Source organism: Melitaea cinxia, chromosome 18, assembly GCF_905220565.1.
Source record: "Melitaea cinxia chromosome 18, ilMelCinx1.1, whole genome shotgun sequence".
Classification (NCBI taxonomy): Eukaryota; Metazoa; Arthropoda; class Insecta; order Lepidoptera; family Nymphalidae; genus Melitaea; species Melitaea cinxia.
Genome location: NC_059411.1, coordinates 15,030,642 through 15,043,092, shown reverse-complemented (window position 1 = coordinate 15,043,092; position 12,451 = coordinate 15,030,642). Strand labels below are relative to the sequence as shown.

Here is a 12,451-nt window from a genome sequence, read left to right as displayed (position 1 = left end):
TAGTCATCAGATCTCTATGAAATTTGATTGGGACCACAATATTTTGATTAAAATAAGAATCATTAAAATCGTTACATCCAGTAAATATTTATGCATACAGCGTAGGTCAGCGACAAGTTAGATAAGTAACGCATTATTACATATAACTTGAAAAGTAATCTCGATTAAATTTATACGGAAGTAGATGACAAGCACCACCTTTCAATCAAAAAAATAATCATTGGAATCGGTAAAAAGTTCTGACAAATAAATAAAAGTACAATCGAACTGAGAAAATCCTGCTTTTTGAAGTCGGTTATAAAGAAATGTATTATTCAGTAATGACGTTGTAAGCGTTCAACGCTTAACTATATTATATTATATTAATTTTTTTTTATATATATTATATTCTAGCCAAATATCAAGATTATCAAGTTGTATTGTAAATTTATTTTTAATGTCCGAGGCTGTTTGTTATAATAATGGAAATTAAAAAGCGTTATGAGTCAAGATATTTTACACGTTTTTTTTTTTTATATTTTAGTGACAAAAAAAAAATAAACTTTTTAATGGTTTCACCATTTTACATTAAATAGTTATAGTAATTGAACTTTGGACGTATAAATTTGTAGTCGTCAATATTTATAATACTTTATTTTTTCATTTATTGTTTGCAAGATTTTATTTCAAAATGGAAGCGAGAAGTATATTTGTGGATAATTTGAAATATGAACTCAACTCAATTGTAGAGTTTTTTTTTTTTTTTTTAAATAAGTAAAATACAATAAAGAAGCATCTTAATAACATTTTAAATTTTCGTTACATCTTAATATCTGTAGACCCACACGCTCAACGCTTATACTCCAATCGAATTGACCATTAACAAGTGGACACTTATAATTATACATACACATTTGTATTAAAAACGTTATTATATAAAAGTTTAAAGTATTAAAGGAACACAGTCAGTACTAAACTTATATTAGTTTATTTACATCAAGGGTTCTAGATACAGAGATAACTATAATGTCAATAAAAAATACATGAAATAGCTAAAGTTCCAAATTGATAAAAAGATTTTAGTTTCGAAAGTAAATTTTCAATTTTTTTTTTCTTCACTCAAGAAATATCTGTAAATAAAAATTTCGATCAATTTTCTAAAGTCTAGACCCTTACGTTTCCTAAACTAGTTTATATACAACTCTCTTGTACTCGATGCGATGTGGTGACCACTTCCGGTCGTAGTCGGTGCGCTGTCAGTGATGACGTCACGCCCGTCGAGCCCGGGCTGCAGGCGTTTACGCCCTTGTTGACGCGATTTAAGCTATGATATGACTGCAAAAGAAAAGTTCATTAAGTTCTGTTTATAATTTATTTTTATTATTTTTATTATTGGAAACTTCTTTTTAGTTGAGTAATATTTTTTTTGTCATTTTATTAACTACTAGCTTTTACCCGCGGCTTTGCTCGCATTTTTTTAAATAAAAAGCATCCTCTATTATTTTTAATACCCCCAAAAATATGTGTACAAAGTATCATGATGATCGGTTTAGTAGTTTTCGAGTGAAAGCGTAGCAAACAAACTTACTTATTTATTTATTTATAATATTATAGGGATAGGGATTAGGGATTGTTATACCGTTTGTTTCCAAAATAAAATATAATAATAGGAGGCAGGTTACCCAAATTAAATTCATAAATATCTGCTGGATTATTATCTAATGTTTAAAAATGTATATGATTTTATGGAGAAAACTCGTTGAATGGGACAATTTTAAGTTTACGATATAAACTGTTTTGGCAGAAGACAATAAAGGTACACATTTATAGGTTTATCTTCATATTAAGAAAGCATAATTTATCGTTAAGACCATTGTATACTACAACGACGAAATGACACGGCCATTATCTACATACAATTTATTTATGACTAGCGACCCGTCCCGGCATCGCACGATGGCAAAAGCTATCAGTGTTCCTCTACTATATTATGCTTGTATGATACATATAAACCTACTACTGGAATCAGTCTATTTACTAAAGAAAGCCGCATCAAAATCTGTTGTCTAGTTTTAAAGATCTAAGCAAACAGCCAGCGGAAAGCGGCATTGTTTTATACTATGTAATGATAATAAATAATGTATTTATATGAAAACTAGCTGTGCCCTGCAGCTTCGCACGCGTTAATTTAAATGAAAATAGCCTATCACCTCCCTCGGTAAATGAGCTATCCAACACAATAAAAATCCTGGGTGGGGATTGGGGATTGGGTCGGCAACGCGCTTGCGATGCTTCTGGTGTTGCAGGCGTCTATAAGCTACGGTAATCTCATACCATCAGGTGAGGCGTACGATTGTTTGTCGACCTAGAGGTATAAAAAAAAAAAAAAAAAAAAATTCAATTCGTCCCAATAGTACCAAAGATTAGCGAGTTTAAACATACAAACTTTTCAGCTCCGTAATATTAATATAGATAGGTTATATAATATTTTTACCGTCACTATCAACACTTACTTATATTTAAGTTATGTTCATTTAATACTTGACGGCGAAAAAATTCGCGAGAAAACTTGCATATTATGAATAAATTCTGATACACGTTGTTACATTCGCTTGGAGTGGAGCGTTGTGGATTATGTGCAAATCCTCCCCTTAACAAAAGAAAAGGCCTTTGCTCAGCAATGAATAATTTACAGACTTTTACAGTACAGTTCAAAACAGTAAAAAAGACAAAAAAAAAAATCAAATAGAAATTTGAAGACAAAGTTTTCAGTATTTAAAGTGTTATAATACCGTTTTATTTTCTAGGAAAAATGATATTCTTTATAATATTTAGTATGAAATAGTATATAATATGGGAATAGAGTTCAATAGATTAATTTTACAAGTATTTAATTATTTATCATTAAATTAAATATTTACATTATAAGAGAAGAGAATTTCTGCTCTTAAATTATAAACTCGCAAATGTAGAGTTATTGGTTGATTTAGCCAGTAACATTCCACGGCTGGGTTGAACTCCGTGTAAGAAAAGGATTTCAACTATGCTGGTCTACTGCGGTTTGGCGACTATATTCCCTACTGCGAGTAAAAATCGCTATAAAGTATTTATAATAGTAACTGTGGGTATAGTGCATTTATAATAATCATCTACACCACCTATCCAATTTTTATAATAAGTTTCCTTTTATTTCTGGGTTTTCTGGAACAAATGGCTTATTAGCCATAAGTCCGCCCATTGCACTTCACTGTCTGTAATTATCTTTATGCTTTGTTTGTAATATATTTGTGGTGTACAATAAAGTAGAAAATAAAATAAATAATAGTAAGTGCTTTCAAAGACATGGTGTGGAGGGGCTCCCCACTCCACCGATCTACTAGAACAGATTAAATAAATATAAGCGCATTGCCTACCCAAGACCCATCCTAGTAGCTCTGGCGACCCTACTCAGTACAGAAGTACGTTACATGAGAATAGCACTACAGCACTATCTAGCTGTGACCTTGTACAAAGTTACTTCATATTTGGGCTGCACAACATTTCAAGCAAGATATTTCCTGCTGTACCCTATTTTACCTATTTTTTATCCTACTGCTAGACATTGGACACTTTCTCCATATAGAAGAAGGATTGAAGCTTAATCCACGAAGCTGCTCCACTGCAGGTTGGGGAATAAGTTCTCTACTGTAAGTAACGATGGGTATTTATGATAACAATCGGGACCGACGGCTTAACGTGCTCTCCGAGGCATGGTGGGGAGATCCACAAGGATAGACATCCAAATCGGAAAGAAATATCCATCCCGAGCGGGAATCGAACTCGCAAACCGTAGGTGCTTTAGGTGACTACTTGCACCACTATACCAGAGTTGTGGTAGATATACTGTACCGTGTTATATTAGGCTGTCAACGTCCTACTGTTGGGCACAGAAAATTTTTCTCAAACCAAGAAAACGACTGGAAAATTATTATTTTCTTTTACTATGTCCACGAGCTTTGTTTCTTTTAGAGAATTTCTTCTAGAAAATTCTACGGTATTAGATCGGATTTATACTACTAGGTCGATAAACAAGCGTGCGTCTCACGCAGCACGCAAGCACGTTTGTGAGAAATATTCAGAATTCATTTTGAAAATTATGTCATTATTACTATGCTAATTAAAAATAAAATAGGCTATAAAAATCCAGGTACAAAACGAAGTCCCAAAATAGTAGCCATAAACGTAAACAGGTAAAATCGCAAAGTTCAGTAATCGCCTAAATTTAGGAAAACATTCTCAACTATTTCCGTTTTAATTTCACGAAAATTTAAAAAGAAAACATTGCAACGTGTTTTTGGATGTAAAAGTATAAACCTTAAACCGACATCATTATTAGACGGTAGTGTCGCATCATTAAGCAAAGTTCTTTCAAAAAGTGCAGCAGAAAAAATATATATAAAAGTCATTTAAATGCTTGGCCCACATAACACTAATTGTGGCTGCTTCGGAATATAGAGTGCTGACCTACTCTCATTCTGAATAAGTGAGCATACAGAATATATATTGTATTTACGTTTCCATTGTGTTCAACACAAAGATCACTTCATTTCAGATGAAAACATGCTTCATAGCTTGCATAATTTCATTTTTTCGAATGAAAACTACTATCAGTAGCACGTTGTTTGAGGAATGAGCTGTGTTATCTTCAACGTAATTCGAGTTGGTGGGAGCGATGATGTGAATTTAATTAAACGTTTTGTTCGCGTACTTTAGCGAAACTGTAATATCATACTGTGAGCATTTTGTACTGTATCATTGTAGCAAAAACTTCTAAGAATGAGACGCTGGCTCAGTAAAATTATTATTGTAGTATATGAGAAGAAGTTTTTACCACAAGACTCTTATAGATATATTAATGTGCAACGATCGCTGCGTTAGTTACGAGTATTTGTCTAAGCTGTGTATGTTTCTAACAAATGTGCGTTTCATTTTATTTCAATGCTTTCTAAAATTGTTAGAGATAACTCATGTTTTCAGGTTAATCAAATTTCTTCATCTTTTCAGTAAATTTAAATAAGTGGAATAATGTTTTGAAGAATCAGACGTATATTTTGCAGTAATATATTATTAACGAGTTTTATTCAGATATATTTCTTTTCTAAAAGTATATTCGAAATTTAATAACAATAGCATATTAAAACATTTATAAAACGTGAGGCGAAATATATAGTGAAAGCTTTAATATGATTAGTAAATTGTTCAAATTTGTAAATAATGTCAGCGTTAAGCTTTTGCAGTTGTACACACACAGACTGCCCTCTGTACATATAGTTAGCAAATTAATGCTTGTGTTATAATAGGTAACAGCCGATTGTTATTGCTAAATAGATTTCTCTTTACAAATTTACATAGAAATACTACATGTATAAATTTATAAATACAAATATTACACCCAGATTCAGGCGGAAATCGTATCCACAACCCGCGGAAGAGAAAGCAAAGCCAACAAACTGCGCCAACGGACTAGTCAAAATATATTCTATATATGTACATATAATTTAATTAGATGCAGAAGTGAATACCTAAGTAATTTTTCTGTTAGTTAGCCAGGGTGATCTGGCTCCTCATTACCCACTTTTAACATAATCAATAAATTCGTAGAAACATTTAGTTTCACCAATTGATTTTACTGCCTACAGTTGGTCTACTGTTGACAAAAAATTAGGCTATAACTCTTCTACTCCACGGAAGAAGCAGCTTTAGCCAAATAATGGACAACTTAGAAATATAGTAACTTACACTAGTCAAAGGTATCTTATAATCCTTTTTTCTAAAATCAGCGTAGTACCCGCCTCCATCAGGTTCGGAACGGGCGTCCTCGCTTACTTCACGCATCTTGCTGTTAGACGGCGGACGCTGCAGGCTCATATACCCATTGGATACTGGCCTTCGTTCTATATAATAAAATTGTTTTAGAAAACATCCTCATCATTACACCTTATCAGCTTAATTAACTGGACAGAGTTATGGAAAAAAAAAACATGGCTACAATTATCTCACTTTTTTTTATTAATTGCTGAGAACAGAGGACAAAAATTAATTAGTGTTAGGACTTGTTACATTATTTGCTTGTTAATCAGAAACAGAAATAAAATTTAGGTTGTGTAAATATGTTCTGAAGATTGACTAGAATATTTAGAATTTTTTTGAAGGATGGTTGTCTACTGCGTTAGCATGACATCATATTATAGATGTTAATTGTATCTACCGTGTAAAATATTTAAAAATATAACATATTTTACCATATAAATTAGGTATTATATCCGGATCAGCGTCATCAGCGGGGTCAGGATCGGGAGCTGTTCGTACTTCTGCCTTGACTGGAGTGCTGCATTGTCCACTGCGCTCCGCATACATCGCTTCACTAGACAATGTACAAAAAAAAACAATTTTATTCGACATAATAGATATTTCGTATCTAAATTGTAACTTAGTACAATGTTCAAAAAGAGAAAATACAAATGTATAAAATAAAGAAGGGTAGATATGTAACAGCCTTAGAAGAAAAATATACCTACATATAGACATTATAAGCCAAATATGTGTATGTGTTGATTACAGAATTAATCATTAGTGAAACCGTGTTATAACGAGGAGATTGAAAAAAATAATGCTCAATTTTATGTTTAAATTTTAAACATCTTCATTATATTGACAATAATTATATATCGCAATATTAAAATTTCAATTCAAATTTAATTGAGAATAATAGTTATTTAAACGTTTATCCTGCAAAGGAAAATAAAAATGTTTTCGGAATTTCACGGAGGTACGGCACAGCAGAAAATATCCGGTCCAAAATTTGGAGCACCCGATTGGAAAATTATTTCGACCTTACAGAAGATCACAGCTAAATAATACTGTTTTCGAGCAGTGTTGTGTTCTCGCGGTAAGGTGATCAGAGCTCCTGGAGGAACTGGCGGTTGGTACGGCGACGGGCTTGCAATGCTTCTAGTTTTGCAAGCGTCTATAAGCTACGGTAATTGCTTACAATCAAGTGAGCCGTACGCTGGTTTGTCGTTCTAGTTGTATAAAAAAAAATATCATACCCATTTATAATTTTGGCGAATACAGATCTCTTACAAAGTCCCAAAATTAATCACAAATAATCAAATATTTTAAATAAAAACGAGTTTAATTGTGGCAAATATCCATCTTATCCATTATCTTCACTTTTATAATAATATAATACAAATAACTTGAATATTTAAGATATATAAAATATGCGTTTGATGCAGAAATAATCCATTTCGAACTAAGAGAACCGGTGAACAAATCTTTTAATCGGCTCAAGCCTATTTCGTGCAAGTTCCAATCTGTTCTGATTTCAATTTGGGCAGTGCCCATTTTAATTGAATATTCAGTTCTGAAGATGACTTTGTTTCAACATGAAACATTAATGGAATTCGTATAGCATAATAGAATACAAGATTATAAAAGGCAACGCAGAAATATTTTAAATAGTAAATACAAACTTAATACATTTAACATTTTTGACTCTGTCAATGTAAATAAAATTAGTTGATTGTCATGACAATAATTGATTTATATTTGTTTTGTTTATACAACTAGGTTTGCAATGACTCACCTGATGGTAAGCGATTACCTTAGTTAATAGACGTCTGCAACACCAGAAGCATTTCAAGCGCATTGCCGTCCTTGCAACTAGTATTTTTTGCATTATTTTATTTCATTACAAAGACGCGCTGAAACCACAGCGCTTGCGTACTCAGGTTCGATCCCCGCTCGTGACAAAGATTTGAAAAGCCCACACAAATTTTTATCATAGTCTGTACGTTTCTGCTTGTGTATTGAATGTGTTTCTGGACTGTCGAAAAAAATGCTACCGAAGGCGGTTGAGTATGGAGACATTATTTACTCTTTATTAGTTACGATAGATACAACTTTACTCACCTCAAAGGGGTGTGTTTGGCCGGCAGATTTCTATGGCGGTTAGCGTGACGTCTATATAAAACAGCAAGTACACCACAAACCGCTGTTGCCAGTAGTGCTGACATCGCTGCTATTGACGCTACCACTGGTGACATTCCCAGTGAGCCGCTTACATCTGAATAAGATGAATGTATATAAGCAATTTTAAAAAGAGGGAAATTCGTCAATTAAACCGATATCATGATTGGCAAGGTTTCTTTTGTAATTCAAGGTTAAATCATATATATACGCAAATGTTAAGAAATTTGCCTCCCATTTTAGAAAAAAAATTTAACATTTACTCAACATAAATAATATATATCATTTTATAGATAATTGCTTGCTTTAACGGCATTCTGAACTAAAAAAAATTATCATCGCTTTTATCTTTTGAGAATAAGTAATCACTGAAATTATATATATGACGGCTTTAATTTTGAAACAACGTCAACATGATCGACGATCGGAAAATTGTTTACTTATTAGGTGCGAATTATTCGCACAGGTATTGCTAGTTTTGATGAATTATTGATTACCTAAAATAGTTTGAGGCTGTGTGCTTACGGCAGCAAAGAATATAGCCACCCCCTCTCTTCCCGTTGATGCCGTAAGAGGCGACTAAGGGATAAAACAGTTCCACTACCATCCTGGAGTTTAAAAAGCCGACCGATGGCGGGATAGCCATCCAACTGCTGGCTTTGAAATACACAGGCCGAAAGACGGGCAGCAGCGTCTTCGGTGCGACAAAGTCAGTCCTGCGATCACCAAACCGCCTGCCCAGCGTGGTGACTATAGGCAAAACACATGAGTTCACGCCATTTTTGGCGCGAACCAGTGGAGGCCTATGTCCAGCAGTGGACTGCGATAGGCTGATGTGAACGTGTATGTAAAATAGTTTGTAGGTACGGGTCTATTTCAATGATATATAGCAGGGCATTTAATACTTGCTCATATTAATAGGCTATCAAAAAATCATGTAGTGGCTTACTACCTATCAATAAGACTTAAAATTATAAAGACCATGTAAGCAAATATAATTGTAAGATCTTTACATATTCTTCATGGTTAGTTTATATTGTGAGTAGCTGTGGCCTGTGATTTCACCTGCATTAATTTAAGAAAAAGAGATATTAAAATATTAAATAGCCTATTAGCCTTTCTCTGGTCATGGACTATCCAACACTAAAATATTTTTTTAATTATAAACAGAAAATTGTGAGATTAGCGCGTTTAAATAACAAACAAACAACAAAGGTACAAACTTTTCGGCTTTATAATATTAGTCTAATTTTGAGTAAAATATATTTGTCAAAATTTTTATAAAAACTGTGTTAAAAGAACAGCCCGTTACAAAATATAAAAAATGTTCAAATGAAATAAAAATCAAAATCATTCTCGAACTTTATACACGAAACAAAACTTTTTCTCTTAGCGTACGTGTAAAGGTACAAGCGTCGAACGCGGCACGCAAAAGTGGCTTTACGAAAAATAACCTCAGCTATAAATAGTGACGATGTTAAAACACAACTTCTCATTTACCGACTTCAATTCGTCAGTAACTAGTTGGGAAACACGCGAACTAAATTAACTAGTCTTGTTCTTTTTTTACCTTTTTTTTTATGAAAATATTCCGATGAACGTAGAAGCAAATGAAGTTGGATGGATTGCAGTTAAATCTAGTGTAGCGTGAAACTCTGACGGTGTTTATACTGATTTTTTTTACGCTTTAAACGTAAATTTTGTCAAAATTAATAAAAAAACCCTTTTTCCCTTTTCAAAAAAATTTAATTATTATTTAAATATAGAATTTATTAATAACTAACTATTAAAATTATTATCTATCTATTAATTGAGTGAAGTTGCCGTCATTACCATATACGCCCATTTGAGTTACCAAGACTCGGAAACTTTGGAAACTAAGAATAATGGTGTCGACGATTGACCACTTTTTTACCACTGTGACACGTTTAATAACGAATTCTAGCCTACAATCTCAGCCTGAGTATTTGAGATGACATTCAAATGACATTTTTGACAGTTTGATAGCAATATTATTTAGCTAGAATCTTCTGTAAGGTCGAGGTACTTCCCCGGTCAGGCTACACCATTTTAAGTACGATATATACTGCTGTGTTCTCAGTTAAAACCTTTGTAGAACACGACTGAAAACACTTATTTCTCACTCAAATCTATAGTTATTCATTCACAATACACACTTTTAACTACATTGAAGAATTTATCACACTAATCACTTATAGGCCACGTATCGAGTAGCAACTTGCCGCACAATAATTAATCAATAACTGTTTCTTCACTAACAAATTATCATATTTATAGGACTATAATTCCGCCAATACATGACAAAGATGGCGACTGACCAATCAGAAAATTAGTATTAACTATTCGGAAGATGGTGTCTCCATCTTTATGTTCTTCCGGTACTTCAATAAATAATAATAACAACAAGAAAACTACAATCTAGTTATGTTGGACCAAAGCATGAGAACAATAGAAGTAAATGCTTAATCAGCGGAATAGGAATAACAAATGATTTCTCACGTTGTCTCATGCTTTGGGATCATATGTCTTGAGAAAGTTTTATTAGAATTAAATCGGGGATTAATCCAGAGCATGTAATTCTGTTCGGACGTGTCCATTGTAATTTTAAATAGTTTTTAATTAAATAGTTTTAGTGTAATTATTGTAATATTTTTTAAAAAGCCTTTTAGCGCTCCCTCAAACTTGTCTAACTTATAAAATTAGTGGAGGCATAAATTTATATGATAACAGTGAGATAACAGTATTGTGTAACTACCCTGCAAATCAGATAACAGAGATAGCGACTGACTAATCGTATATAAATATTAATCTTTCAGAAGGTCATGTCGACATTTTTGTACTGCTCCGGTATCAAACAATAAACAATAAGATTAATATCGATACAAAATCCAATATTTTAATAATTTTTAGAATAACATAATTTAAACGCTAACCTAACCTAATTTTATAATAATAAATAATACCAAAATATTTTTTTTTCCAGATTAATACAAGCCTTTCACTGTTTCCCTAATAGCACGATTGATTAGCACGTGAGAATTCCACAAAATTTATGTAACGCCTACTTGTTATTAGAAGCGAGAAAATGGCAATTCCAAGCAATTTATTTTTCTTATATCTACAAAAAAATACTGAATTAAGTCATTTCATATTCCGCAATATGGCGTGACTGCTACAAGGGTTATAAGTTATATTTTAAGCTTAGGATTGACGATGAAAATAACAGGATTAAAAGTTGCTAAGTCAAAAACAAGACCTAATTTATGGCGTATTTGAGAAACTAACTATAACAGTTATTTTTATTTGGCAATCAAATCAAGCTTGTTTGTGTAATCTACTTCAAGTAGATTCACTCTAAGGTAAAAATACAAATCTTAGCCTAAGTGAAACAGTTGTTATTTATTTTATTTGGTGATCAAGTGAAGCTTGTTTGGGCAATCTCCTTACCTACTCAGTCTAATGTAATGACATAAAATTCAGCCCAAACAAAACAGTTGTAACGAAATTTTATTTGGCAATATTCAGGTCAGGTTTGTCTCGGTAATATTAATCTATTTTGTCTATGACAAAGACAAAATATATACCTAAATTTTGTTTTAGTTTATTATTAACTCAAACGTGCCTCACTTACTATCTTATCATCAAATTATTGTTATCCTAATTTGGAATATATGATGTAAATTATAAATCGGTAGTACCATCTATGAAAGATGCCATAATTACAGATAAGGCAGCTTTCAAAGGCGCAACGAATTATTTTTTAAATAATGAATTAAATAATTTCTAAATTTTTTTTGTAGCCTATTTTATCATATCTATACTAATATATTGTTTGTTTGAACTTGGCAATCCCAAACAATAATATTAGTGTATCGGATAGCAAATTTAATTAATTAATTCTTTTATCATACTTTAATAGGTTTTTTCTTCAAATTAAAGCAGGTGAAACCGAGTTTCACAGCTAGTGTTTTACATATTTAACATAAGCAGACGTGATAACAATTGGCTGATACAGATATCTATTTCTTGTAATAAATGTCCATAAAAATAATACAGGTATTTTACACCTAGACTTGGGGCATGAACTGAACTTACAACTCTAGTAACAGAGAGGTCGCTGCCAATGGTCTGCGCCAATTTATTGTCATGCCATTTTTTTTCTTCGGATTGTCTATTTCTAATGTTGTTGGCCATTGTTGTTTTCGTAACTGTAATCGCTGAGTATAAAGAATACCATTGGACTTTTTATTACACGTGTTTACCTTATTAGTAGAAATATTTTTTTTAAAATAAACATTCCAAATTTGAAATTTCCCTAACGTATAAATGTTGCCCTCAATTGGTTAGCCCCAGCATATAACTTAAAGCGAAATTGATAACGGAGAATTTTATTGACAAACATCAATTAGAGTGACAAAACATCAACGACATACAAAGATTC

At 32.4% G+C, this 12,451-nt stretch overlaps 1 protein-coding gene across 1 annotated transcript in view; it reads right to left on the bottom strand.

The window, feature by feature from the left end:
* Positions 1–749: 749 nt before the first annotated feature.
* Positions 750–12,451, bottom strand: part of LOC123662242 (hemicentin-1-like) — a gene marked incomplete at its 5' end in the record, with an annotated part of 41,615 nt that continues 29,913 nt past the window's right edge. Inside the window, 4 exons of the mRNA XM_045597113.1 lie at positions 750–1,314; positions 5,758–5,912; positions 6,261–6,382; positions 7,933–8,086. Coding sequence (XP_045453069.1) covers positions 1,171–1,314; positions 5,758–5,912; positions 6,261–6,382; positions 7,933–8,086 — 575 coding nt within the window. The remainder of the gene's footprint in view (positions 1,315–5,757; positions 5,913–6,260; positions 6,383–7,932; positions 8,087–12,451) is intronic.